General features: G+C 57.5%; 10 protein-coding genes across 10 annotated transcripts; 5 read left to right on the forward strand and 5 right to left on the reverse strand.

Moving 5' to 3' along the window:
- Positions 1-2,574: 2,574 nt before the first annotated feature.
- On the forward strand, positions 2,575-3,737 carry N0V96_003444 (uncharacterized protein; the record flags this gene model as incomplete). Its single annotated transcript, XM_053198518.1, has 2 exons — positions 2,575-3,524; positions 3,572-3,737. 2 exons carry the CDS (start codon positions 2,575-2,577, stop codon positions 3,735-3,737), a joined length of 1,116 nt encoding a protein of 371 aa, XP_053044054.1.
- Positions 3,738-5,758: 2,021 nt separating this feature from the next.
- N0V96_003445 (uncharacterized protein) lies at positions 5,759-8,097 on the reverse strand (the record flags this gene model as incomplete). The annotated part of the gene is made up of 2 exons (XM_053198517.2): positions 5,759-7,849; positions 7,900-8,097. 2 exons carry the CDS (start codon positions 8,095-8,097, stop codon positions 5,759-5,761), a joined length of 2,289 nt encoding a protein of 762 aa, XP_053044053.2.
- A 778-nt stretch (positions 8,098-8,875) lies between these two features.
- Positions 8,876-9,328, reverse strand: N0V96_003446 (uncharacterized protein; the record flags this gene model as incomplete). Its single annotated transcript, XM_053198516.2, has 1 exon — positions 8,876-9,328. The coding sequence occupies one exon, from the start codon at positions 9,326-9,328 to the stop codon at positions 8,876-8,878; it is 453 nt and encodes a 150-aa protein (XP_053044052.2).
- An 845-nt stretch (positions 9,329-10,173) lies between these two features.
- Positions 10,174-10,624, forward strand: MHF1 (MHF histone-fold complex component; the record flags this gene model as incomplete). The annotated part of the gene is made up of 3 exons (XM_053198515.1): positions 10,174-10,206; positions 10,262-10,385; positions 10,446-10,624. The coding sequence occupies 3 exons, from the start codon at positions 10,174-10,176 to the stop codon at positions 10,622-10,624; spliced, it is 336 nt and encodes a 111-aa protein (XP_053044051.1).
- A 199-nt stretch (positions 10,625-10,823) lies between these two features.
- N0V96_003448 (uncharacterized protein) lies at positions 10,824-12,452 on the reverse strand (the record flags this gene model as incomplete). The annotated part of the gene is made up of 2 exons (XM_053198514.2): positions 10,824-12,371; positions 12,417-12,452. The coding sequence occupies 2 exons, from the start codon at positions 12,450-12,452 to the stop codon at positions 10,824-10,826; spliced, it is 1,584 nt and encodes a 527-aa protein (XP_053044050.1).
- Positions 12,453-12,750: 298 nt separating this feature from the next.
- Positions 12,751-15,520, forward strand: utp13 (U3 small nucleolar RNA-associated protein 13; the record flags this gene model as incomplete). Its single annotated transcript, XM_065756842.1, has 2 exons — positions 12,751-12,943; positions 13,053-15,520. 2 exons carry the CDS (start codon positions 12,751-12,753, stop codon positions 15,518-15,520), a joined length of 2,661 nt encoding a protein of 886 aa, XP_065614609.1.
- A 1,284-nt stretch (positions 15,521-16,804) lies between these two features.
- N0V96_003450 (uncharacterized protein) lies at positions 16,805-19,575 on the reverse strand (the record flags this gene model as incomplete). Its single annotated transcript, XM_065756843.1, has 5 exons — positions 16,805-16,834; positions 16,884-17,504; positions 17,607-18,231; positions 18,279-18,426; positions 18,477-19,575. 5 exons carry the CDS (start codon positions 19,573-19,575, stop codon positions 16,805-16,807), a joined length of 2,523 nt encoding a protein of 840 aa, XP_065614610.1.
- A 547-nt stretch (positions 19,576-20,122) lies between these two features.
- Positions 20,123-21,763, forward strand: ubp10 (Ubiquitin carboxyl-terminal hydrolase 10; the record flags this gene model as incomplete). The annotated part of the gene is made up of 1 exon (XM_053198511.2): positions 20,123-21,763. One exon carries the CDS (start codon positions 20,123-20,125, stop codon positions 21,761-21,763), a length of 1,641 nt encoding a protein of 546 aa, XP_053044047.2.
- Positions 21,764-22,458: 695 nt separating this feature from the next.
- On the reverse strand, positions 22,459-23,604 carry N0V96_003452 (uncharacterized protein; the record flags this gene model as incomplete). Its single annotated transcript, XM_053198510.1, has 3 exons — positions 22,459-22,630; positions 22,679-23,518; positions 23,573-23,604. The coding sequence occupies 3 exons, from the start codon at positions 23,602-23,604 to the stop codon at positions 22,459-22,461; spliced, it is 1,044 nt and encodes a 347-aa protein (XP_053044046.1).
- Positions 23,605-25,215: 1,611 nt separating this feature from the next.
- cut9 (anaphase-promoting complex subunit Cut9) lies at positions 25,216-27,131 on the forward strand (the record flags this gene model as incomplete). The annotated part of the gene is made up of 2 exons (XM_053198509.2): positions 25,216-25,312; positions 25,363-27,131. 2 exons carry the CDS (start codon positions 25,216-25,218, stop codon positions 27,129-27,131), a joined length of 1,866 nt encoding a protein of 621 aa, XP_053044045.2.
- Between the last annotated feature and the right edge of the window lie 149 nt (positions 27,132-27,280).

Genomic DNA, 27,280 nt, shown 5'->3' on the forward strand with positions numbered 1-27,280 from the left:
GGGAGTGACCCCTGTCTTTTGTCTTTAGTTGTTGGAGTGTTGGAGTTGCAAGAGTTGATGTTGGTTGCAGTCTGACAGTTTGGAGATGTTGGTTGCAGTCTGGCAGTCTGATAGTCTGGTGTCTGCAGAGTAGATGGAGCTATAGATGCCACAATCGCGGCCGGTTCACTGAACGAGTTGCTGATTGTCCGGAGAGATGTTGTGTCCGGACTGATGGGTCCTTGGTCGTTGGACTGTACTCAGTAGAGGCAGACCGCAGAGAAACCTCGAAAGCGCAACGTGTCGTGCAACGATGGAATTTGCAAATGAACCTTGTGGCGGGCAATTTGCCTCGAGGCTTTCAGGGGACCAAGGGAGAGTGGAGGTGTTCGGATGAGGAAAGGAGAGTTGGACAGCGGGAGTTGTGGTGATGATCAGAGGAAGGGGAGAAGTCAAGGAGCGAGAGCTTGAGATGAGTGCCGACGGACTCAAGGCGAGACAAAGGCACAATGCAAGACACAACGGCGAGCCAAGGGGGGTCGTGTAACGCGAGGGAAGGGGAAACACCTCTAGTCTCTGCTCTTTAGTCCGTACTGCGTACACATGGAATTGACAAAAGGCAATGATCAAGGGGAAAGTTTGTTGGCTCGGCCCCGCGATGCAGCGGATTGACGACCTAGTGCTGGGGCGCTGCCTGTGCCGTTGGCCGTCTATTGCTGCCCGCAGCCTGTCATGTTTTAATTAAGCTCAGAGGCCAGGGGAAGCATAAAACTTGGCTCTTCATCTCCTGCATTGGTGCCGTGGTGCTATGGTGCCCGCCTCCAGAGGTACATGACACAAGTACACCCTAGGTCATCACCTTAGCTAAGCACAAACAAGCGAGGTTGCACAAAGACGGCACACGCGGGATGTCTTGTGCACCGCTTTCACCCTACCTCCACTTTCTGCATAACCGATTCGTGTAACCAAGGGATCGCCTGTGGCTTGTTCAGGCGTCCGCTAAGCTCTCTAGTGGCCTCATCTCCCCCACGCTCCCTTGCATCACCCATGGCTTCTCGCCCATCAACACCATCATCAACCACGATGTGATGCTTCATCGCTCGGTATCCGCATTCCAACACTAGTCCACCGTCACGGAATGCGGGGGGGAAAAAAACTCAACTCCCTTGGCTGCCACCAGAACTCGACCCGGTTCTCGGATCCAGGACAGACATCCAACGCGTGCTGTGTAACTCCAGGGGAAACCCAAGGGAAACCCAATGCCGACGACGCTTTCGATTGCTTTGCACTACAAGCCATCATCTCTTTGTCAAACCGGCCTTGTTCGCAATATCCTTCTGGGTCTGTGGGCTGTCGTCGCGTGGTACTTGTCCACCGCGTTGGAGACGCCATCAAGGCCGTAGTGAGGCTCAATCCATGTCCATCATAAGACTAGCGGAACGTCAGTCAAGACATCTCGGGCCTCCGCCGAAATGTGTTCAGAAAACAACACCAAATCGTCACAAAGCGTGCCCGCCATCCTGCAAGCCCAGTCTACCACACTGGCCTGTGACTCGCCGCCTCTCTTTCTTTTGCTCTCCAGCTGCAAGCCCACATCTGCTCACGGCGAGCTTTCCAAAGACTCAAGACCTCGGACAGGGGTACTCGCTCCCCGAGGATCCCGTACCGTCCCGCTTGCAACCACAGGGCTCGGTCCATGGACCACAGGCAATGGTCCACAAACCATACCCAGACGACTGGAAGGCTAGGCGTGCTAGGGCAGATCAAGGGATCTTTGACAAGTGTCGACCGTCGTTATCTTTGCGCCAAGCTGGCATGGCCGCCCCCTGCATCGGCTTTGGATGAGGACATTCACACTGCAGCGGCGCGGCCTCCCTGCCGGAAGTATGCGTGCGAATAGCATCTGCGTGCCAGTGCCCCCCAAAGATGCTCGTCCCAACACCCATCCAGGGTCTGATGCACGTCAATCTCCCTTTAGCCGTCCCCAAGGTCCCGTCTACGAATGGATACTGTCGTGATAGTCTCGTGCCATCGCGGGTCTACACGTTCCTGCGGCTGTCTGTTGGTTCCAACTCGGCGTCAATCGCGGCATCGCCTTGTCCGCCACGGGCACTGCATTCGGTGATTACATTCCCGCCATCACGTTCTCGAATTGCATGGCCCCCAAGGGCCCAAAGGGTTCCAACATAGCAAATAACGCCCACCCCTGTCTATCAAAGGGCGGGCCTCAGCTCGGCGGGCTTAGAAATGTACAGGCTCGACATACGACGCCTTTTAGCGGAGGCGAGACACTTATAGGATTGTCCTCTGAAATGTTCGAGACCGACGACTCAGTCTGAACCTTGAGAGAGCTCAGGCCAGCCGCCAACCGACTTTGTGTCCCTCGCAGAGTTCAACAGGTTCAGCTTGTACCCCTCACCTCGCCCATTTTCTATTTCACTGCTCGCAAGATTTGGCCGATAGTTTGCCGTTCCCCATCTCCTCTTCTCTGTCGTCTTGTTCATCTTGCAGCTCAAGGTTTGAGCGGTTTTCCTCGGGGCATCCTTTCCTTTCATCTTCTTCCCGGTCGATTCCCAGTCACTTATACCCACAAACATGATGAACAAACCAACATCAGGTCACCAGATCAAGTATCTGGCCGTGGTGGCTTCCCTCGTTTTCATCTGGCTCGTCTGGCGTCTCGATCTTCACTCAGAGGTGGCCGAGCATGCCCGCAAGATCACACACCCCAACAGCACGCCGTACGATGGCCTCGCCAAAGCCGGCAACAGCGAGGTCCTCCCTCCTGCAAAGGCTGTCGAGTACTGTGACCACTTCCGCCTGAAGCCGGCCAACACGGAGCTGGTCCGCAAGCGCAAGGTGTACGACCTGCTCCTCATCAACACCGAGGTCGAGATGCTCGAGGTCCGCCTCGGCCAGATGGCTCCCTACGTCGACTACTTTGTCATTCTCGAGTCGTCCCTGACCTTCACCGACAACCAGAAGCCGCTGTACATCAAGGAGAACTGGGACCTCTTCAAGCCGTGGCACCACAAGATGATTCTCCGCGAAATGGACCTCGAGGCCCTCAAGGAGAGCAGCACCTGGGACCGCGAGGCCAAGAGCCGCAACGCCATGTACGAGCAGGTCATCCCCACGCTCGAGGGCGAGCAGCAGGCTTCTATCGATGACATTCTCATCGTCTCCGACGTGGACGAGATCCCCAAGCCCGAAGTCCTACGCGCCCTGCGCAACTGCGAGATCCCGCCCCGCGTCTCCATCCACTCCAAGATCTACTACTACTCCTACCAGTGGCTCTCCCGCAACGACTGGAACCACCCCCAGGCCACCGTCTACCGCGGCGTCGACACCGTCCTCCCCCACGACCTCCGCCACAACGCAAACGACCACCACTTCAACCAGGGCGGCTGGCACTGCAGCTACTGCTTCAGCACCGTCGAGGAGATGGCCCAGAAGATCAACTCCTTCTCCCACGCCGAGCTCAACAAGCCCGAGTTCAAGGACCCCGACTGGATTGTTTCTGTGGCCCGCCGCGGTCACGACATGTAAGTGGTGTCTCTGACCTTTTGTGAATCTGACTAACACTACACAGCTTCGGCCGAGGCGAGTCCAACTTTGACCGCATCGAGGAGAACCACGACGTGCCAGACTACGTCAAGAAGAACTCGGACAAGTTCAAGTACCTGCTGGACCGCGATCCTCTCAATGCCAACTTTAGGGACTACACTCCCAAGGCCACCTCAACGCCCGCGGCTTGATTTGCTATGTGGTTGGGTGGGCAGGACTTTGGACTACAGGCGTTTGGGGCGTTGGATACCTGTGTTCCCGTGGGAGGGACCTACAGAGACCTTTTTTTTTTTCTTTCCGTCTTTTCTTCTTTTGTACTATTAATTTCGCGGCATTCCAATTTATTCGGCCGCCCAGCTTCATCAAACTTTGAAGCCATCTTACCTGCCTTGAAGGATATAGTATGCGTGGCGCCATCCTCGGTTTGGCCCCTCTACGCGGCATGCCAAGAGCTCCAAGTGAGAATAGTACAGCTGCACGCGCACAGCGGACTGCATAGCAAAATTGCGTGTCCGCCGGCAACTTTGCGCAAAGAAACCGGAGCACTCCGTAGAACAAAGTTCAGATGGGGGAACGTTGCGACTTGCACGAAGCCAGAATAGAGTTTCCCCAGACGGAACCGCCGGGACCATTTCTGAGACGTGGTTTTGGCGGGGGCTTGGTTTGGCTGGCTGGCTTGTCAAATCGTTTGCCCACATGCATTAGATCTTTGTAATCTGCGCAGGGCCGCCCACCGGCACACACTATTGGGTGTCAAACGGGGCCAACGGGTGTATGATAGCAAGGCTGGACCCTGGACGTTTGTTCATTGTGATGCGTGGCAGCGTGATTCTATTCAGGGAAGAGGATGCTTGCTATAGTGTGTTTAGGAAAACCTTATTGCGATGTGAGAGAGCCAGGCTGCTGAGGCCCAAGGGACCGGGAATGATCACTACGCCGAACCGATTGGGAAGCTGGGTTACCTTATCAGAGTTTTGTAGTCTCTATCTTTGGGGGGTTAGAGAGTCGCAGAGTTGCAGAGGAGCATAGAAGGAAAGGCCATAGTGAACTGGAGAGAGCTATAAACCTACGGGATATATTCGAAACAGCCGCGGATGAAAGCGTCTGGCACGTTTGGGAATGCCAGAATGGCGTTCTTACCCTTCATGCCACGTCGTTGTAAGTTTGCCGACGGGGTTTATTGGGAATGGGGTGTCAATTTGCGGCATGAAACTTTGAATTCTTCTACGGCCTCACGCAGCTGTACTCTGTAGACAATGGGGCTTTCGCGAAAGCGAAAACTTCTGCCCGAATCTTACAATGGGCAGAATGGGCAGACTGTGCGCAGAGTCTTTGAGTCATGCTAGTGGGATCGCTGTCATCCGAACACCTTGTCTTTTGTCTCAGTTGGAATCTGTTAAAAAAAGAAATTGAAAAAAAAAAGAAGATTGGGCTCGTCAACCTGTCGGAGAAAATATAGTCAGGATTCAAAGAGGAAGGGGTGGGAAAGAGACGGCATTCGCGTCCATAGGTCTCTGCCTCCGACCTATAGTATAGAAGTGGGCGTTGCCTTCGGCGTGAGCTGTACTGTACATAGGCAGGATGGTGCAGGGTTCCAGGTCTCTCGGATACACCGCCCGTCGCGTTTCCATCCCCGTGAGTCCATGACAGCTATGCGCCGCGTGGGCGGTCTGGAAATTGGGATCCCTGTTGCTTCCGGATTTGCGGTCGCTTGTCCGGGCCGGAGCCGCTTTTTATGGAGTACGTTCGGCGGTGTTTTCACGGAGAGTTGTGGATAGTCGGCGGTCGCATCGGAGAGAGCAGAGTACGTCCGGCCTAATCTCCATCGCCACAGTAGCAAGCTTCCACAGCAGAGTCAAGCTTCACTCTGAAATGCAACTCCCGTGAGCTATCACTGTGTGATTGATGCTACTGATGCTACCGATGCCTTCGTCCCAGCCCTATGCCATAGGAAGCCATGTGATGATGTTGCATAACCCCTATTCACACGAGACGACCCGATGCCGTACCCTCCCGATTTTACACACTCCCATCCTATTAACCCTCCTTGGCCAAACGAACAACCAAACCAGCCGGGCGCAGAGGCAACTAGCGACTCCTGCTCCTTCGACGGCTCCGGCTCCGGTCTCGATCGCGTCTATCCCTCCGCGACGAGACGCTGCGGTCTCTCCGGCTGCGGCGGTCACGGTCACGGTCACGATCCATATCGCGATCACGATCTCCTCGACCTGGCCCTCTCCCGGTCTCGTCGATCTCTAGAGCGATCTCTCGACCGATCCCTATCGCGGTCTCTGTCTCTCCGGTCTCGGTCCCTGTCCCTATCACGATCGCGATCCCTATCCCTGACGCGGTCTCTGTCCTTGTCCCGCTCGCGATCTTTACTGCGCGAGCGACTCCGACGCCGCTCGTCATCCCGTGCCAGATCGTGAGGCCGCTCTCGGTCTCTGCCGGGGGGCACGTACCGATCAATTTCATCCAGATCGCGCCTGCGTTTGGCCTCGGGCGAGCGATCCCCTGTGCTTCTCTTATCGTCAATCCCGGGGACCGGCATGCCCTTCTCCCGAGCCTCGCGCTGCGCGGCAAGATACGCCTTGGCTTCCTTTTCGCGCTTGCGGACCTCGACCATCTTGGTGGCCTCCTTTTCGTCCTTGTCGCGTTCCAGCCGGGGAGTCGATCGCACCACAGGAGAAAGGTGTCTTGAGCGAGACCGACTCTTGCGATCGCGCTCAGAGGGCTTTCGGTCAGAAGAACGATCCCGGCGGGGGCGAGAGCGGCTGCGGTCACGGCGGATCGACTCGCGCCGGTCTGGCCGTGGAGACCTGCTTCGGCGGGTCCTGGAGCGGGATCGTGACTTGTCTCGACGGTCGGCCCTCACACGAGAACGGCTGCGGTCTCTGCGATCGTTGCGAGCCCGTGAACGGCTCCTCTCGCGGCGGCGTGAGCGACTGTGATCTCGCCTGTCGGAGCGAACACGGTCTCTCCGATCGCGAGACCGAGAGCGACTCCTGTCGCGGCGGTCGTGACGTGTGCGAGATCTGCTTCGGTCACGGCGCGTCTTGGATCGAGTGCGCGAGGGGGTCCTCTCCCGCCTTTCGGGTCGACGAGACCTGCTGCGGTCGCGTCGGGTTCTTGACCGTGACCTGTCACGTCTGTCGCGTGATCGATCACGCGGTCGAGGAGACCTGGACCGACGATCACGTCTGCGACGATCGTCGTCGTCTCGTGTACGCCGTCTATCATCATCGCCATCCTTGTCCTTCTCGCGGTCCTTGCCAGTCACCTGTGACCGGCTGCGGCTTCTAGCCTTGACAACCGGTGCATCAGCTTTTGGCGTCGCGGCGACGCTGGCATCGCGTGCTTCGTTCTTCACCTCTACCGCCTTCTTCGGCTCTGCGGCCTTTTGCGAGTCTCGCGAGGAGGCAACCTTCTTAAAGGGCATGATGGCAGACGCGGGAGCCAGTTTCCTAGGAGGTGGTGCCAGCGCTTCGTCAATCTCCAGTTCGGGTTGCTTTGCCGTGCTGCGCTTGCTCTCTCGAAGGAGGTCCGCAAGGGCTTCCTGTTCGAGTCTCTCGAGCTGCTCCTGGGAAAGCTTCTGCTTGGCTTCTTCGGTCTCTTCGTGCCGCTCCTTGCGCTTGCGATCTCGCTCTTCCCGACGGTCGCGGTCGCGCTCGTCGCGGTCCCGATCACGGTCTCTGTCGCGATCTCTATCCCTGCGGCGGCTGCGGCTACGGCTCCGGCTTCGGTCACGGTCGCGCTCTCTTTCCCGACTCCGCTCCTTGTCTCGTTGGCGGCGGCGCTCTTCTCTTTCGGCCTCGCGTTCTGCTTGAAGCTTCTCTCGGGCAGCCCGCCTGGCGTCTCGTTCGGCTTTGCGTTTCTCCTCGGCCTTTTCGCGTTCCTTTTCGACCTTTTTGCGCTCTTCCCGTGCAATCTTGCGTTTCTCCTCTTCGATGGCAGCCTCCTTTTGTCTCAGTTCCTCCCGAACTCTTTCGCGCTCAGCTTGTTTTGCCAACGTCTCTGCGTGGTAGTCTTCGTCCGTCTTGGCTCCCCGCTCCTGCTCTGCCGCAGCCTCGTCTTCGCCAATATCGGCGCGGCGCAGCTGTCGCATGCGCTCCTCGATGGACGCCCTGTCGATAAGTTGCGTAATGACCTGTTCGGCCTTTTGGTACACGCCGGATCGCTCGAGAGCGCCGTCAATCAGCGCGGCGGCTTTGCCTCGGTCGAGGGTAAGGAGCTGGCCGGGGTTGCGTTCGACTTCCTGTTCGGCCACCTCGAGGATGGCTTTCGTGACTTGGGCTTCGTAATCCTGCGCGGGTCAGTCATTTGTTGTGTGGCGATATGCCAGAAAAGACTCACACTCGCTGCAAACTTGTCCCAGACCTCCTTGCGAATGGCGTCGTATCCGCCCTTCTTCTTGAAGCTGTGCGCCAGGGATTCGATGGCGGCTCGGGTCGCGGATGGTAGGGGGAGGTCGGAAGCCTTGAACTTCTTAGAGGCAGGAGGGGAGTCGGTCGACGTCGTCGCGGCCGGGTCGATGGATGAGGCGGCAGCCATGGCGGCTGGGAGTGCGGAAGCCATCTCGCAGTTGCGCCTGGCGTTTGTCGCAATCGGTTCCTCGCATGCGTTGTCGAGCCAGTGCAATCAAGCGCTCAGCGAGGGGTGATCAATTAAATATCGTCACTGGTGCCGCAATTGCCATCGAAGGGGCGAAACTGGGCCAAAAGAATGCTGGTGATGATCAAGAACGATTCTTGGATCTTGATCCGTGGGACGCGTTTGGAAAGTCGATTTCTCGGAGCAGGTGCAGTTCAGAGGTGCATTGGTTAAGTGAAGGCCACAGGAAACGAAAGTTTAGTGGAACTGTCATCCCTGTCTTGCACAGCTGGTCCTAGCGTGGCTGTGGTCAGCAAGGTCGCCAGATTGACGAGGCTCTCCAGCGTTGGTAATGAAGCTGATCAGGGAGGTGGATCTCTGATGACTGCGCGAACGGGATGACTTAGAAGACATGGAATCGGGCACTGGAAGGTCAAGCACGGTGTCACTGGCGAAGGCGTGGGATGTGATAGCATTCATAGGTCCATTCTTGGGCACGATCCTTTGGGGTTTCTGGGCCCGAATCGTCGAATCGACAGGCGAGAGACATCGTATGGCATCGCATCATCTCGTGTTCAGGTTCCAGGATCCCTCCCACGATGATTGTGATCAACGACCATTCCAAAGCCCACATCACGGCGACGTGTTGCATAGACAGACCAGCACCTTGGTATTAATGATGCTATCAACCGTCAAGAGCCCAAACGCCATCCCCAGCCGCTCCAAACCATCAAACCCCCTACTCCTTCACCAAGAACTCCTCAATATCCTTGTCCTCGTCATCCTCCTGCAGCTCAGCGAGCCTCTTCTCCTCGGCATCAATCATCTTCTTGAGCACGTCGCGCTGCCTCTTGCGCGCCTTCTTTCCCCAGTCGGTAGATGTCGTCGCGCCCGTGGCCTGGCTGGTGCCTTCATCATCGTCGCTGTCCTCGGGGATATCCACCTGCCCGCGCAACGTGTTTGGCTGCACTTTTGCCTTGGGGCCGTCGAACTCGTCCTCGGGCTTGGTCTCGTGCTGCTTCATCTGCGAGCTGCCGGCCAGCTTCATCAGGTACGGCCGCAGCAGGCAGTAGGCGCCGACGATGATGACGAGGCGGATCCACTTCTCTGCGGACATGCCCTCGAGGGTGCCGCGCAGGTTGGTGTTGAAGCGCGTCCAGATTGTGTTGAGGAGGTTGACGACGGCAGACATTTTGGCGGTGGTGGGGTGGTTTCCGTAGGTCTGTCGTTTGGTTGGAGATTGGAGGATGCGCCTGGTGCGCTCGTTTGGATGCTCGAACGTAGGGTGATTGACTGAGGACGTAGGATAGTTTATCTCTGATGAGGCGTTCGAAGGGACGACGACAGAAAGAATCAGAGACGAAGATGGTCGCGGCCGAAAGAAAATATCGCGACGTCGAACTGATCGGCCCGCACGGCGTCAAAATTGCGCAGACCCCACCTGAAGGAGCCCGCTAACTTTGGCCAATTGACAGCACGACAATGGAGAAGCTCGCTGGACAGTGGAGGCTCAGCGGTCGGTCCAGGGTCCTACAGGGGGCTCGTCCAGTGATGTCAGAGCGCGTTCCGTTAGTGATCCCCCAAAGATTCGCAGACGGCTTCAGAGCACTCTGTCAGCGCCAATTTACTAGTGACTAAGAGGCCTTTTCTTTGCAGCAGGTACCTTGATTGCCATCCATGGGCTTCGATATGTGACTATCGGCGCGACATTACGAATGGCAGCCTTCCCATGTCCCTGATGCTATCGGAGGCCGTTGCTAGGCTTCCAGCCCAGGAAGCTTAGTCATCAACCTCACGAAAGCGGCGCGACATCATGTGATTCTCCCGATCCCCGACGACATGTCCGGGTCCCCAGAGCAGTATATCGCCATCGTCGACAGATGGTTGGACCAATTGCCTCGCCAGTAACTTACTTGAGCTTGCCTGTCGATCTCCCGTGTCTCTCCTACCTGGCCAAGTGATTTTTGATTCTCCTCAGCCTCCCCATACCCTGAAGAACCCCGCGACGCGTCCGTCGCGTAAAGTGGGAAAGTCAAGATGGCCGACATGTCCAACGAAGACGAGCGCGAGGTACTCATCTCCCCTGTTCACCCCAAAACGTAGCATCACTAACAATCATGCCAAGCGTCTCAAGGCCGCCCTCTGGTTCGCAGTCGGCAAGATCGTCGACGAGGAGTCCATCAAGCAGAACTGCAACGCCACACCGCAGTACATTGGCGCGCTGACCGAAATGGTCTGGGCACAGATTGGTCAGTCTTTGCCATGTTGTATCTTTTCCTTCCTCGCACGCCCTATGCTGACCAGACCAGAGTCTGTCGCCACCGACCTAGAGAGCTTCAGTCGGCATGCGCGGAGAACGACGGTCCACACTGAGGACGTTGTCCTGCTGGCCCGCAAGAACCCGGACTTGCTCGACATTGTCCGCGGTTTCGTCGAGGAGCAAAAGGCGGAGAAGCTCAGGAAGGGGAAAGGCAAGCAGAAGAGATGATGCAGTTGTGGACGGGTGAAGCCTCGCGAAGTGAGGACCGGTAGCGGCGAAGAACATGTCGGTGCAGTGTTGATACCCAGATTTGACGAACGTTACGAACACTCCTGTTGAAAAGACTACTGTGCTTGAGGTATCTTGTTTTGCATACGCCAGACGCCAAACCATCCCAATGACATTACACAAACGCCAACTCACACCCTCAAATCTGCCCCTGACGCCTCCGCTCCTCCGCAGCCTCGGCCTCCTCGATCTCGTTCCACAGCTTCCACTCCTCTTCCGTGATGTGGAACCACTGCGCGAGGCCCGTGATGAGAGCCCACAGCTCACCCGCAATCACCAGGTGCAAGAACTCCAGCCCGAGGAAGTTGGTCACGCCCCGTAGCGTCATGCCGCTAAAGATGTTGGTGTCGTGGATGTCAAAGGTGGGCAGGCCCATCCTCTCGCGGTAGGATCGTGCCACCAGGCGAAGCGCAACGGCTTCGTACGGCGAGACCAGGACGTAGCCCGAGATCACGGTGAAGATGTCTGACGCTAGACACGCCGGCAGCCTGGTCAGCATGGTGTCCATGTACTGGATCGTGGCGCCGTATCCGGAACCTTCGGGACCCGTGCTTGGCCGCAATTCGGCGGACCAGAGCCCGGGAGGCGCATCGGTCGAGTCTGTCGCTTCCACGTCGAAACTGATGAGCGTCGCGCTGATGCCTCCGTCTTCTTCGTCGTCGCTGCCGTAGTCTTCTCCCCGGGCTGAGAAGGCGCTTGGCCGGCGGACTGCCTGGACGGGTGGTGTGTCGCTAGGTTCCGCTTCCGGGGGAATGTCCTCTAGGATGTCCTCACTCCTTAGCTCAGAGAGAGGCTCGGGCTGCGAACGGTCTACGTCGGGCACCGGCTCCGGGGTCTCCGGGATTGTTACCGGCGGTAGTGGAGGCGGAGGCGGCGGAGGCTTGCGGTGGTGCACGGTATTCGGCAGTCGTCCGTAGAACTCTTGCCACAGGTGGCCAGTGACTTCCGTCCAGATCTGGCCCCAGATGACGTACGAAACAAAGGGGATCGAGTTGACACACCACGCGCCGGCATACTGCACCAGCGACGATGGGCTAAAGTCCTTTGGTGGCGCCGGCGCTGCGATGGGCGACGAGGGCGAGCCCGGGATGAAGAAGCTCAACGAGGGGAACCATCTCGCCGAGGGGATGATGTCCAGCCTCTGCAGGAACACATACAGCTGTAGGTGCACCCGGATGTACGACAGAGTCGTGTTGACAAACTTGTTCTTCCTCGGGTACGGGTAGAACCAGTAGGTGGCCATCTTGAAGACGTGGCCGCCGAGGAACGTCGGCAGACCCGTCAGGAGAGCCGACGATATCGACCGCTGGCTCCGCTCGTGCTGGAAGAGCTCAAAGAAGGAAATGTCGGCGTACCGCCTGTACAGGAGAATGCGCAGTCGCATGCCGTTAATACCCCAAACGCCGGCAATCTCCAGCGCACGCCCGAATCGCAGCAGCCGCGTGCCCACCGCATCCTCGTAGTTGAAGTATCGTCGCACGGAATCGACCTCGGCGGTGGAGGGCGTGTTGTCCGGCTCGGCGACGCCAATGACCTGCATCACCTCGTTGTGGGATCGCACCATGTCGCGGTTCATCCGTTTTGTCTCGGGGTTGACTGGTCGTCCTCGGTTATCGTACTGCTGGGTCGGCGCATGCGGGTCGTCTTCGCCTTCGCCGTCAACCACATCGTCAAATGGCGAGCGGCCCTGGGGGCGTTAGTGAGGTTTGGGGTGGGTTGGGGACAATCGTACCAAGGCCTGCGCGGTCAATGGACCGAGTCTCGTCATGTTGAGTGGTGAGTGGATGGCCACATGGGCGTGTCGAACGGGTTGAATGATTACCAAAGATCGTAGATTGGAATTAATTCACAGGTTGAAGATGCAAGTCTGCAATCGCAAATGATTCCAAGCTCCAGAGTCCAGGCGCTTGAAGTGGTCTGGGAGACGGGAGCTCCTGCACGAAAGCGGGTCCGATAAGATAGCGCTATCGATAAGCATCATCCCGCCAGAGAAAAAAAATAATCTGGGACGAACCGCTGTTTGCCGCATGTCGCGACCGATTGCACCGCTTCGATAGACCGACAAGATGGCGAGCAAACAGCCCCTCAAGACAACATTCGAGCCCGAACGGGTCATACGGCCCATCTTCACCGGCGGCTCCGTCGCATTGGACAATGGCGCCAAGATTCTCGCAACGCCCCTCGGCGAGGACGCCATCCTCACGAACCCCTCCAACGGGAAGCATCTGGCAAAGATTGAAGGAGTATGCGCCCCGGAATGTTTGTAGAGATGCACAGCTAATCGTAGTGTCAGGATGGCGAAACGATCTCGACGCTGACCCGTATGTCTACTCTGTACCCGACGGAACCCACCATCTAACAGCTACAGTGACCCCCTCCGGCTCGCACCTCATCATCTGCTCCCGATCCCTCGCGATGAAGATCTACGCCCTCAAGACCACCGAAGACGGAACGATAGAGGCGAAGCTGACCCGCTCGCTGAAACCCCACGGAACCCCCGTCGTCGTTCTCGCCGTCGACCGAACGAGCACTCTCCTCGCGACCGGAGGCACCGACGGAGCGATCAAGGTCTGGGACATTGCCGGCGGATACGTCACGCACACCTTCCGCGGACCGAGCGTGCTCGTCTCGGCTCTGCACTTTTTCGAAGTGGCGGCGCGATCGAACGAGGACGCAAGCAAGAAGGGGAAGAAGGCGACACAGATTGAGGAGACAACGTCGACAACAACGAATTGGCGTCTGGTATCCGGCAGTCAGGACGGAAAAGTACGGGTGTGGGATCTGCACAAGCGCGCCGCCGTCGCCAGCCTCGACTCGCACGTCTCCAACGTCCAGGGACTCGACTACTCCCCGGAACAGCAGGCCATCGTCTCGGCTAGCAGAGACAAGACAATCATCTGGTGGGATGCGCGGTCGTGGAAGATTAGAAAGGTCGTGCCGTGCTTGGAGCTCGTCGAGGCAGTTGGGTTCGTCGATGGCGGCCGCCTGACGTATTCCGCCGGCGCCAAGGGCTGCCTCCGAATCTGGGACACCGACACGGGCCGCGAGCTCACAAAGGACCAGCCGGAGAAGGCCGAGGCCGAGGGCGTCGTCAGCGCCGTGTCGCACCCCGAGCTCCCCTTTATCCTATGCGTCCAGGTCGACCACACCCTGGCGCTATACAAGGTGCCGGAGAAGGATGCCGTTGAGGGATCGGTCATGGAGCCCTTCCGACGAATCTCCGGAACCCACGACTCCATCATCGATCTCAACTACCTCTTGCCCGACCGCTCCCTGCTTGCGCTGGCGACCAACGCCGAGGACATTCGCATCGTCTCGGTCAAGGACTCCTCAGAAGATGCGACGTACTTTGGCCAGGATATCGCGCTGCTCAAGGGCCACGACGACATCATCGTGTCTTTGGACGTAGACTGGTCCGGATACTGGATCGCCACCGGCGCAAAGGACAACACCGCCCGTCTCTGGCGCGTCGACCCCGCCAATAACTCATACACATGCTACGCCACCTTCACCGGCCACACGGAGTCGGTCGGCGCCGTGGCACTCCCGAAGCAACCCCCGCAAGAATCATCAGCACAGTTCAAGGACCCCCTGAGCCACCCCCCGCCATACCTCTTCACCGGCTCCCAGGACCAGACTGTGAAGAAGTGGGAGATCCCCCGTGAACCCCAGCAAACCCGCAAAGGCGGCTCCCGCGCCGTCTTCACCCGCAAAGCCCACGACAAGGACATTAACGCCATGGACGTCCACCCGGCCAGCCAGCTCTTCGCCTCCTCCTCCCAGGACAAAATGGTCAAGATTTGGTCCGTCGCCGAGGGCGAGGTCCAGGGCATCCTCCGCGGCCACAGGCGCGGCGTGTGGTCCGTCAAGTTTGCCCCCGCCGGATGCCCCGCGATCCAGGGCGACGAGGGCCAGGTCGCCGGCAAGGGCGTCGTCCTCACCGGCAGCGCCGACAAGACGGTCAAGCTCTGGAGCCTTAATGACTACTCGTGCATCCGCACATTCGAGGGCCACTCCAATAGCGTCCTTAAGGTCGCCTGGCTCAACATGCCCAAGCCCGAGGGCAAGGGCAAGAAACAGGTCCAGTTTGCCAGCGCCGGCAGCGACGGTCTCGTCAAGGTCTGGGACGCCAACTCGGGCGAGGCTGAGACGACGCTCGACAACCACGAGGACCGCATCTGGGCCCTCGCCATCCACCCGGTCGACAACACCGTCGTCTCGGGCGACGGCGACGCCCTCGTCACCTTCTGGAAGGACACCACCGCCGAATCTCAGGCCGCCGCCACCGAAGCCGCCCAGAAGCTCATCGAGCAAGAGCAGGAACTGCAAAACCACATCCACCACGGCTCCTACCGCGAAGCCATCGTCCTTGCCCTCCAGCTCAACCACCCCGGCCGCCTCCTCAGCCTCTTCACCTCAGTCGTCACCTCCACCCCGGAACCCGGCAGCCTCTGCGGCCTCAAAGCCGTCGATCAGGTCCTCGCCACGCTCTCCGACGAGCAGCTCTTCACGCTGCTCCTCCGCCTGCGCGACTGGAACACCAACGCGCGGACGGCCGCCGTCGCGCAGCGCATCCTCTGGACGCTCGTCCGCAGCTACCCGGCGTCCAAGTTCTCCAACCTCTCGGTCAAGGGCGCGCGGGGCCAGCGCAGCCTCAAGGAGGTGCTCAACGCGCTTCGCGTGTACACCGAGCGGCACTACAGGCGGACGGACGAGCTCGTGGATGAGAGTTACCTGGTGGAATATACCCTGCGGGAGATGGACAGTCTCGCGCCCCCCGCGATAGAGGATGATGTGGCCATGGAGGATGCCGCGGCGGATGTCATAATGGTGTGATGTGAGGAGTAGATGTAGGAGTTTAAAATAGAATGATTTTCTTGGCCTTATGCTATTGACATGGTGCGATGTGACTTCGCCTTTGATGTCAGCGTTTCCGCCGACTTGGGCAGAGCGGGTGTTGCAATCAATGTTCGCTACGGCTCTGGGTATCGAGTCTCTATAGGCGTACTCCCTCGCCATCGTCCGACTCGTCGTCGGATCCCACATGTACATATGCGTCTTCCCCATCCCCGCTGGAATCTTCACTCGCGCTCCCCGACTCATTTTCGCTGCTGTTTTCCGTCTCCACCTCTTTCTCCCATCTAAACAATGCTTTGAGGGAGCTGTTTGTGTGTTTATGATCTCGACCAAGAACGGATTCTCGACTCTCGGCGCACTTACGCATCAGCTGAATCGCTTCCTCTTTTCGCCCTTGGTCCCACCACGTCCAGGCCAAGTTATTCTCCTGCGTTAAAGTCTCGATGTGGTCCTCCCCTGAAATCTTTTTTCTCAATTTCAACACTCGTTGTTGTAGCTCCTCCGCTTCTACTAGTCTGTCTTGATCAGAATATAAGAGCGCCAAATCCCCCATGATCAATGCTGTGCTCTCATGCTCCTCGCCTAATATGGTCTTCCGTATTTCTAACACCTTCAAAAATAGCTTCTCTGCCTCCACTCGACGACCCTGTTTCTGGTAGATGTTCCCTAAATCTACCATAGCCCATACTGTGTCTTCGTGCTCCTCGCCCATCGATGATTTCCGGAAGTATAGCACCTTTGATTGGAGTTCTTCCGCCGCCGTCAAACGACCTTGCTCCAGATAGAGAAGTCCCAAATGCATCATGAGCTTAACCGTAGTAGGATGCTCCTCACCCATCAACGTTCGGCTTCGAATCAGCGTACGTGAGAGCATGTCCTCTGCCTCTGGTAGGCGGCCCTGCCTCGAATACGTAAGCCCTAGCTTCCTCATGGTCCAAAGTGTTTCCTCAGAGTCCTCCCCAAATGCGTAAATATCTCTCTCCAATACTTTCAGTTGCAGCTTCTCTGCCTCCTCATACCGCCTCTGCTCAAAGTACACAGCTGAAAGCTCGCCTAAGACGTTTGTCATCCTTCTTCTTTCCTCCCCGGCCTTCTTACAAATCTCGAGTGCTTCTAAATACAGCTTCTCTGCCTCTCCAAGCCGACCTTGTTGTAAATACGCACCTGCAAGTTGCCGGCGTGTGTATATTACGTCTGTGTCGCTTTCCTTCAACAACTTCTTCTGGGCCTCTAACGTAGGAAGAAGCAACTTGACTGCTACCTCTACATGATTTTGACGTTTGTGGCACGACGCTAAAGCGCTCATCGTGTTAAGAGTTGCAGGATGATCCTGCCCAAATACCGCTCTTCGAAGATCCAAAGCTCGTTTCAGGTGCTTCTCTGTCTCCAAATCTTGCCCCAAGTACTCAAAGTATCCGGCCACATTGTACAGTAGCTTTCCGGTTTGGATCTTTGCCTCGTCAGATTGGGGGTTGAAGCGTACCAAAAGGGCGAGGGCATGGGGTAGATATGTGAGACATGCTACTCGGTTCTCAAATTGACCAAGCGGAAAAGTACGTGCTATAATTTTGAGAGCCTCGCTTGTGAAGTGCAGCATCGTTGTCTCCTGCAGAAGACGTTTTCGCGTGACTAGATGCACGAGTCTATGCATGTCGTAAGTGTCATTGCGCGCCTGGGAGATGAAGGAAAATGCTTGGAGAATCCCCAAGGCGTTTGCGACTTCCAACGTCGTCTCAGAGCCGGCATCGGAACTAGCATCGGAACCGGCACTGGCGGTTTCTGAATCAGAATTATAGTCGGAGCCAATGCCGGAATCCCCTTCAAAATGGCCATCCACCTCGACGACAGAGTCTGACTTATCGCGTAGCTGCTCATGGCAGTACTCTTCGACAAGGTCTTTTGGAATAGCCTGGCGATCAAACATGCTCATGAAAGATAGCAAGTTGCCAGCCAAGGGATGCCGCTGTTCGATTTGGCGAAAAGAAATCAACCAAGTGGCCGTCAGGGCATGAGGAGTCTCCGAGTCCCGCCCTATGGATGCGAAAGGCTCACTCAGCTGACGCACCAAACTTGTGTCGCTCTTGTTCAGTATTTGGACATAGTCGTTGATGGACATGAAGTTTTTGAGGATGAAGGAGGCTGCTTGTGCCAAAGCCAGTGGCAAGTACTCAAGTCGAAATGCTAACGCGATTGCCTCCGAGGGAGAAAAGTTGTGGTTCGGGAGCAAGGACTGTAGCAGCTCAACGGCCTCGTCATCGCCCATCTTATTGACCTCGATTGGACCTGCTCCAGCTGTCATCCTGAGACCTGTCTGCATATCCCTTGTCGTTATAAGAACGGATCCATGGAGACACTCTGGGATAAAGCGGCCTAGCCTCTCTTCAGATACGGGCGACGAGGCATTTACGCCGACGACGTCTTCTCTAGAGTCCGTAAAGAAAACGTCCTTGTCGTCTGCGTTATCGATAATCAGTAACCAAGGACCGCTCTTATCGCTCTCGAGCCACTGCTTCACAAGAAGAAGTGTATCGGCCTTCTTTCCGTCGTAGCCCGGGATGCCACATACTTGAGCGATCGATGTGAAAGCCTGGCGAAAGCGTTGGCGGTTGCTGGCGTGGACCCAGAAGACGGAGACTTCAGGAGAAGTCTCACGTAGCCAATAGGCATAGGCCAACGCGATTTGCGTCTTACTTGTTGACGTTAGCCTTGCTTTAAAGCGATGCAAAGTCCGTCTTACCCAACACCGCCGAGCCCATAGAGTGCTACTCTTGACCGTAGTTTCGCAGTGGCCAGACCAGTCTGCGTGTCCCCGAATAGATGCGCGATACGGTTGAAGATCTCTTCTCGGCCAACAAACTCGGGGTTTTTGACATATGGTACCAAAACTGTGCTCTCTCAGCATGACATCGGTGGACCAGGTAGGAAACACGCTTACACTTTGGCGAGAAGGCCATCGTCTCGACTTGCTTAACCCGCTCAACTAGGCCGGCTGCCGGTACATAACGATCGAGAAGTGCCTTCGCTGCCGCCGCAGCTATTGCCGCAGCATAGTGCTGCCAAGTCTTGTTCTTGTGACTGTCGGCATAGTCGCATACGCCCTTGACGATGATGCAGGGGATTTCGTCCCAAACTCCAGCGCCCTCCATTTCAAAGGCGACGAGGCTGTGTTCTCTCGCAATCTGGTCGCGGTCCTTCCCGGACTTCATGACAGTGTCTCCTGATCCAATCGAGCCAAGAAACACATGAGGCTGATGCTTCGCAGAGGTTTTTTCTTGCCCAGCTCGCTGATTCTCGAGGCGTCTTCGAGACACTCGGTACCCAAAGTCACAACCGAGCTCCTCGCATGTCGCTTTCGTCGCCTGCTCACAGGTCTGTGTTTCACTACAGCTGCACTGTACGTCTTTCCGATGCCTGTGGGTGTAGTCTGGCTCGAAGAGCACGTCTTCGTGTGGTGGTCTACGATAGTCGACATCGTAGCTCTCTTCGACTGCTTTGTTCTGGATTTCCGTCAGACCTTTGGAGATCTCCTTTTGCAGCCGCTGCTTTTGCCTATGAGTTTCGAATGCAACGAGCAGGGACCGAATCTCTTTGATCGGTCTACCCAGAGTGTCGTGTATGGTGTCTTTCGGCTCAAACTGGCCTGGAAATAGCCGCCCCAGATCATACTGAACGACACTTTTGCTGATGATGACGTCTCCGAGCAGCATCTCCCCATCGCCGTTGGCATTGGGCACGCCGCCGCATATGCCACATAGGAGAGCTAATCTGAGACCCCCAAAACTCGACCGAAGGCTGGCACTTGCGCTTGCTGCACTCACTTTCCCCATGCCGGAAAGGAGAACGAGGACGGCATTGTGCTTGCCGATTCGACCCAGCGTGTAGGTGTTTGCATCACCTGCAGCCTTGCCGAGATCATGCTCGAGGCCGTCCCACAACACATCGAGGGCCAGCTCTGCGGCGTTGAACTCCAGTGGAAGGGCGCAAATGACTGCGACAGTGAAGTCTTCGCGGCGGCGTGGCGGGAGAGTGGCCATGGCGCATTTCTGTCGTCGTCGACGACGGACGAACGAACGAATATTGACTCGACGGGGTAGTGCTCATGCGAAGCAGTCGCCAGATAGACGTCAGCGAGTCCTGACAAGCTGCGGAAAACGGGGACGTAGCCCCTCATTTCTAGATCAGGCTGCGGCTGACATCTCGCCAGGCGCTTCCTGGGATAATGCCATTGGATCATAACGCAGCGACGCTGACTGGTCCATCATGCATGCGCTGCATGCGCTAACATTCTAGAGGAGCTCTGATGACGACTGGGAAGCCCGATATGCCCGGGATTGGTGTATTCCATCACCCGTCAGTTGATGTCGTCTGTGGCCGTGTAGTCACAGATGATGCCTGGATGAGGTTGTTAGAAGCTCTGGGCGTGGCTACCGACGGTGGGGGCGTGCACCTAGAGCGAAAGACTGGCGACTTTTTCCACGCCTGCAATCAGGAACCACCAATCCATACCTGCGACTTCAGCCTCGCACTCGCAAGTGAATCACCAACACCGCTCGATACCCCTCCATAGACCACACACACATCATGGCGCACAGGAAACGTCACGCTGAGGACCCCCTCGACGAAATTGCAGGGATGGACTCGCCGGCGTCGAAACGCTCACGAACCGTCGACTCCCTCATCTCCAACGGCTCGCTCGAAAACGGGCACGACACAGCGACGACGACGGACGACGCAACACCCACAAACGGCGCGGCCGAAATACCACAAGATTATGACGACAGCGACAGCGAAATAGAGGAAGACGCGCCGGTACATGTCCCCATCCGCCAATCGGCGCCGACGGACGGCTACGACGACCTCTACCTCGACACGATAGACCGCAACGTGCTCGACTTTGATTTCGAAAAGCTCTGCTCCGTCAGCCTGTCCAACATCAACGTCTACGCGTGCCTCGTCTGCGGCCGCTACTACCAGGGCCGCGGCCCGAAATCGCACGCCTACTTCCACGCCCTCGATGAGAACCACCACGTCTTCATCAACATGCAGACGCAAAAGGTCTACGTCCTTCCCGAGGGGTACGAGGTCAAGTCAAAGTCGCTCGACGACATCAAGTTCGTCTCGGATCCGCGGTACACGAAACCCGAAGTGGCTGCCCTCGATCGCACGCCGCTTCGCGCATCCTTTACGCTCGCGGGGAGGGAATACGCACCCGGCTTCGTGGGCATGAACAACTTGAAGGAGAACGACTACCTTAACGTTGTGGTCCAGGCTCTGGCACACGTCGCGCCCCTGCGCAACTTCTGCCTCCTCGAGGACCTCTCATCCCGTTCCGAGCTCGCCAAGCGCTTCGGCATCCTCGTCCGCAAGATCTGGAACCCGCGCGCCTTCAAAGCCCACGTCTCCCCCCACGAGCTGCTCCAGGAAATCTCCCTGCTGTCGAATAAGCGCTTCACCCTGACGGCGCAGTCCGACCCCGTCGAGTTTCTGTCATGGTTCCTGAACAATCTACATTTGGGGCTCGGCGGATCGAAAACAAAACCCGGCAGCTCCGTCGTGCAGCGCATCTTCCAGGGAAAACTCAAAGTCGAGTCGCAGGCCATCACAGCGCGCGCCGACGCGGGCGACCGCCTGCGCTTCGAAGACGCCGCCGTATCAGTCACCTCATCCCGCTTCATGTTCCTCACCCTCGACCTCCCCGCGGCGCCCCTCTTCCAAGACGAGCTCGAAAAAGACATCATTCCGCAAGTGCCCCTCACGACCATCCTCTCCAAATACGACGGCATCCACGCGCAAGAGCACCTCGCCCAGCGCAAGCGGTATCGTTTGTTGCACCCCCTACCCCCCTACCTCGTCCTCCACGTCAAGCGCTTCAGCCAGAACAAGTTCGTGTCGGAGCGCAACCCGACGATTGTCACATTTGACCCGCGCGGCCTCGACGTGAGCCCCTACGTGGAGCCGAATCCGGGCGAGTGGCCCCCGGGAGAACCCATCTGGTACGACCTCGTCGCCAACGTCGTCCACGAGGCCGTGCGCGCCAAGGAGGATGTTGCTGATAGCGGGGAGGAGCGCAAGACGTGGAAGGTGCAGCTCAAGGATAAGGGCCGCGACGAGTGGGTGTCGTGCCAGGATCTGTTTGTGGAAAAGGTGCAGAGCGAGCTGTTGTACCTCGGCGAGACGTATCTGCAGGTGTGGGAGAGGCGGAGGACGCCGAGGAAAGCGTAGATTGTAATGATATCGCGGGATGCGTTAGTCCCATGTCACGCATGCATTCAGTTCACGTTCGTGTCAGTGATGGTCCAGAGTGAGCTCATTTCGTAGTCATTTGGGACTATCCATTAGGCCCATGCCTTTCAGACCGCGCGTTCAGCAGCCCAGCAAAAGCATACCGAAGCATGCGACACTCGCATCGCAGGTTAGTGTTACACCTCCCGAAAAAGATGATGAGATTGGGGAATTTGATCCATGACCTGCCGCCTGGTTTGCAAACCCATAAAACAAACGTAACCGCTAAACGTTTGACCGCTGACCCCCCGTTTCCATTTCCCTTCCTCCTCACAAACCTCTTTGCCGAGTCCCGTTTCCGAGATCGAAAAAGATTGATCGTAAATTCCAAAAGGGGGGATTTCAATCCTCCCTTCATCAAGGAGCTGGTGAAAAAACAGCACATCCGTCTCCAATGTTTCCAAACCTGCTTCCTCATTTTCCCCCATATAGGTGTATTTTTTGTCGGGAGCTTTCACGAAACCCCGAATGCTATGAAGATCCGTCGTAGGGGGGTAATGGATCCAATAGTGTACAAATAAACATCAAAGATGGCTTTGGAGAGAGAAACAAAACAAAAATGCATCAAGGTTGTCGGCGTGGCGTTTTCCCGGCGAGGAGGGTCGTTGCTTTCGGGGGTAGTGTGAATGCTCCACTCACGAAGCGGCGGGCTTCTGCTCTTCGGTGGCCTGTTTGTTGCCGCGTTTGTCGTGCTGCTTCTCGCGGCGGGACTCCTCGATGGCGGCTCGGTGCTGAATGCTCTCGTCGTGGGACTTGAACTCGAACTGCGTGTTGGGCGGGCACTTGAGGTACGACTTCCACGTTTCACTGCGGGTGTTAGCTTTGCCTCAAAAATTTGGGACCTGAGATGCTTACCGAATCCTCAGCACGCGTCCACCGGTCGAGCGGGTCCAGATACTGATGATATCCTCGCCGTTGCGGACGCTCACCACACCGCCACAGACCTCCTCGCTGGCGTCGATAAAGGCCTCGCCGAGGAGCGCAAACACGGTATCCTCCCAGTACCGGTCGACGATGCCCTTCTTGAGACGAAGCACCCACTTGCCGCCGCTTCTGTTCTCCTCGTCCTCCCAGATTGGACGGATACCCCGCTTGAAGAAGTGGTATTCCCAGCCCACGGACAGCTCAGAGGGCCGCTTGAGGTGGGGGTAGCCGACCCAGAACTCCTCCACCGAGTTGCAGTGGATCATTGGCGTCAGCGATTTGGCGTACTCCTGGTACGGCTGGCCCTTTGGCTGGGGCGGCCGGCACCACGTCACCCACTCGTACTTGAGGGGGTGGACGCGCAGCTGCTCCGAGGACGTCCGGGTCGAGGCGGGCTGGGAGCCCAGGGCCTTCTTCTCGGGGATCGGGGCGATGGAGGGAACCTTGGCCGCGGGGTCGTGCTGCGACGCCGCCTTGGCGCCGCCCATCTTGCCCATGGCGAGGTCGAACGGGTTGCCGGGGGACTTGGGCGTCTTGGCGGAGCCGAAGGAGGCGAAGGCGCCGGAGCCCAGGCCAAAGGCGTTGGCCGCGCCGGCGGTGGTGGGCGACGCCATGCCGCCCGCGCCGGGGGTCGTTACGTTGTTGAATGGATTTGATTTGCCGCCGTGTGAGGACGTATCGCCGCCGAATCGTTTGGCAAAGGAGCCGTTTCGGTTGGCGTCACCGCCCGGCGCGGGACTACCATTTGTCGAGAGTGAAAGCTTGCCAGAGCTGCGTTCGTTAGTGTCATGACGTGCAGGGGGGGCAGAGGGACGAAAGGCTCACTTTGTGCGGCGGGTCCATAGGTTGTTATCCATTAGGACTGCTTTCGACGGCTTCCGGGGGAGGGGTGAATTTGGCTTGGTCTCGTCAATCCCTCAAAACGTCAAGGGCGGCGGCACCTTGGTTTTGTGGTTAATGGTCGCAGTTGTGACGGCTGGGACAGGGCAAGATGGCGTTGGGATACGATGAGGTCGGGATGGCGGCGGCGGCGGGCGTTGCGGGCAGAGGCGGTTGACGAGGGCCTGCTGCAGGGGCGGGTTTGGAGACGGAGAGGCACAGAGAGGAGAGGAGACGATGGCCGTTGGAGAGATGGAGAGATGGCGGCGTGCGAGAGCTTCGGCGGGGGTGAAGTTGACCGGGGGGTTAGGTGAGGAGGTTCTTTCGTTTGGAGAGAGAGGCAAGGTAAGGTAGCGTCGGTGTGGTATCTCGAGGGAGGTCTGTTTGTGTGTGGTGGGTATTACAGACGTTGGTTGGGGATTTTTTTTCTGCAGTGTTTGAGCGATGTTGTGAGGCGGGAGTGGGAAAGGCGAATGGATTATCGACTGATGGGGAACAATGAACAGCTTGAAGAGAAAAAAAATAATACGGAGTACGGATACTGATGCCCCATTCTCCTCGACCTTAGTCGTCACCTTGTTATCGATGGCGGATAGAGCGATAGCGCCTCGCTTAGCCCAGGTTAGCCTTACCCCTGATGGGTCCACTGGGCATCGCAGACCAATAGGGAGACCCAAAAGGACGCTGGAACGGCGCACCACAGTGAGGTGCAGTGAGGTCACAGCGAGGTGTCCTTGGAGCCTCGGGGCTGGAGACGCCCGCCGTCCGTACCAAGCATTGGGCGCGCATAGCTTTTTGGTAGGGCAGCGCCAGCGAAAAAGCACCCAACCTCTTATTTCACCATTTGCATTTCTCGGATTAGGCGGACATGCCTTTACTCGCATAGTCCCGTCCAAGATACCTAGCATCACTGACGAGCATTATCTGCCCCGGCACTTGGGATGGACGTCAAAAGCACAACGGTCGGATGGGGAAGCGCAGAGCGTGCATGGCCTGAAACAATTGCCGGCTGACCCAGCTGCCCAGCTGCCTAGCATTGGCCACAATGGAGTCATAGATGAAGTTGCAGTGACGGTCAGCGAGGAGCTCTGGCTTTGGCGGTTGACGTGCTATTTTTGCAGCGCCGTGCCGTCTAAGCGCCAGAGCCTCACAACAACGACCAGACAAGATGCAAGACGGCCTACAGACAAGACACCACAGATGCCCATCTCCAGACAACACCAAAGACAAGATGCCATGACACAGATATCAATGGATCATCACAACGCTGTCAGACGCAACTAAACATCAACGACAACCACGTGGTGTGCCTGGGAGAGACGCAACGACGCCCTCTGGTTGGCCTACCCCGCCATTTACTCGGCCCACACCCCTGACGGCGCCCGGTGCACAGTGCATCCACGTCCCCTCCAATTCCTGCCCGTCATCCAAAGAAAAGAAAGTGCAGATTCCCGTCGCGCCTGAGCCCAGCCCACGACGCGCTTACCTCACCCCGTTGATCGGCATCCGACGTCAACCTCCACCACTGTCTCTCTCCGTCACAAATACAACTGGCCATGCCCACGATCTAGCACTTCCACCGTCGCGCCATGGAAAAGTTCCTGCGGGAATGGAGGCAGGATGCCCTGAACAAGGCCCAGTACGATTCCGCCATCTTCATCGGCGACAAGCTGCTAGCCCTGACCAGTACGTGAGATGGCACTCATTAGCCCGCTCTGCCTGTCTAACGTGGACAGACGACGATAAGGACGCCTTCTGGCTGGCTCAAGTCCACTTTGCTACCGGCAACTACACACGAGCGCAGACCTTTCTCGCAAAACAGGACCTCGTCGCCCGCAATGTCTCCTGTCGGTACCTAGCAGCACACTGCCTCGTCAAGCAGTCGAGATTCGACGAAGCCCTGGCTATCCTGGGCGAGCGGAACCCGACGCACCTCATCAACAATGCGAGCAACAAGCGGAAGCAACAGAATGCAGCGCCATTAGGTCGCGCAGTCGGCCACCCCAAGGGCAGCTCAAGAGACAGACACGCCCGCGACGAGGCGGCAGAAGAAGAAGCCACGAACCGAAAATACGAAGCTGCCATGTGCTACCTGCGAGGCATCTGCTACGCCAAGCAGAACGCTTTTGACCGGGCCAAGGAGTGCTACAAGGACGCCGTGCGGATCGACGTGCAGTGCTTCGAGGCCTTCCAGCAGCTCATGACCAACGCTCTGCTGTCGCCCGACGAGGAGTGGGCGTTTCTCGAGTCGCTCGACTTTGACGCCATTAGCGTTTCCGGGGACGTATCCTCGTCGCAAGAGGCGGCAGAGTTCACAAAGATGCTGTACACCACGCGACTGTCAAAGTATAGGGAACCCTCGGCATTCACCGCGGCGTGCGACTCTCTGTCGACGCACTACCGTCTGGCGGACAACCCAGACCTCCTCCTCGCCAAGGCCGACCTTCTCTACACGCAGTGCCGATATAGAGACGCCCTCGCCATTACGGAATCCATTCTGCAGGACGACAAGTACAACTTTAGCGTCCACCCTCTGCATCTGGCGTGTTTATATCAGATCAAGATGAAGAATGCGCTCTTCTTGGTTTCTCATGACCTGGCGGACAACCACCCCGAGGAGCCCTGCTCGTGGTTGGCCGTGGGCATATACTACTTTTCGATTGACAAGATTGCGGAAGCCCGTCGGTATTTCAGCAAGGCCAGCATGATGGATGCGCACTTTGGCCCTGCGTGGATCGGCTTCGCACACACCTTCGCCGCCGAGGGCGAGCACGACCAGGCCATTTCAGCCTACTCCACAGCAGCAAGGCTCTTCATGGGAACGCATTTGCCACAAGTCTTTTTGGGCATGCAGAACCACGCACTCAACAACATGACACTGGCCGAGGAGTTCCTCAAGACGGCCTACGGTCTATGCAAGACGGACCCCCTTCTATTGAACGAGATGGGCGTCGTCAAATATCACCAGGACAAGCCGCAAGAGGCTGTCCAATTTTTCCGGGCGGCACTCAAGATTGCCGCCGACATCGATTCCGACCCGCAAGCGTGGCTGGCGCCGAGGACGAACCTGGCACACGCGTACCGTCGCCTGCGGCTCTGGAAGGACGCACACATGGAGTTTGACGAGGTCCTGCGACAGGGCGGCAAGGACGCGACAATATTCTGCGCGAAAGCGCTCATCTATCTTGAAGAGGGACGCCCAGAAAAAGCCGTCGTGCCGTTGCACGAGGCGCTCGCGATTAACCCACAAGACAGCATAGCTACGGAGCTACTGAACAAGGCCCTGGAAGAGACGTCCATGATTGACGTTGCCGAGGGCGACGAGCTGGAGGCGTTTGAGCAGGAGCTCGAGATGGGCAAGGCGGCCGCCAGGGAGCGCATGTCCAACAAGCTCCCGAAGCTACGGCGGGATGCCAAAGGCAAGGCCAAGGTCGGCCGGCCGCGGGTGCTCATGGACGAGGACGAAAAAGGCGAAAGCATGATGGAGATGACTGATGATGATTAGCCCGGCGCGGCACAGTACTGTTATCTGGCGTGGGGTCAGCCGCCAGCATAGATATCGGTTAATGACAACAAACCTATGAATACCAACCCGTGAATCTCGATCAGCTCTGGTGAAGCGTTTGGTGGTGAGTTCAGCTAAGCAACGTGGCT

This window comes from Colletotrichum fioriniae (assembly GCF_027942845.1).
Source record: "Colletotrichum fioriniae strain IMI 355084 chromosome Unknown scaffold_3, whole genome shotgun sequence".
Classification (NCBI taxonomy): Eukaryota; Fungi; Ascomycota; class Sordariomycetes; order Glomerellales; family Glomerellaceae; genus Colletotrichum; species Colletotrichum fioriniae.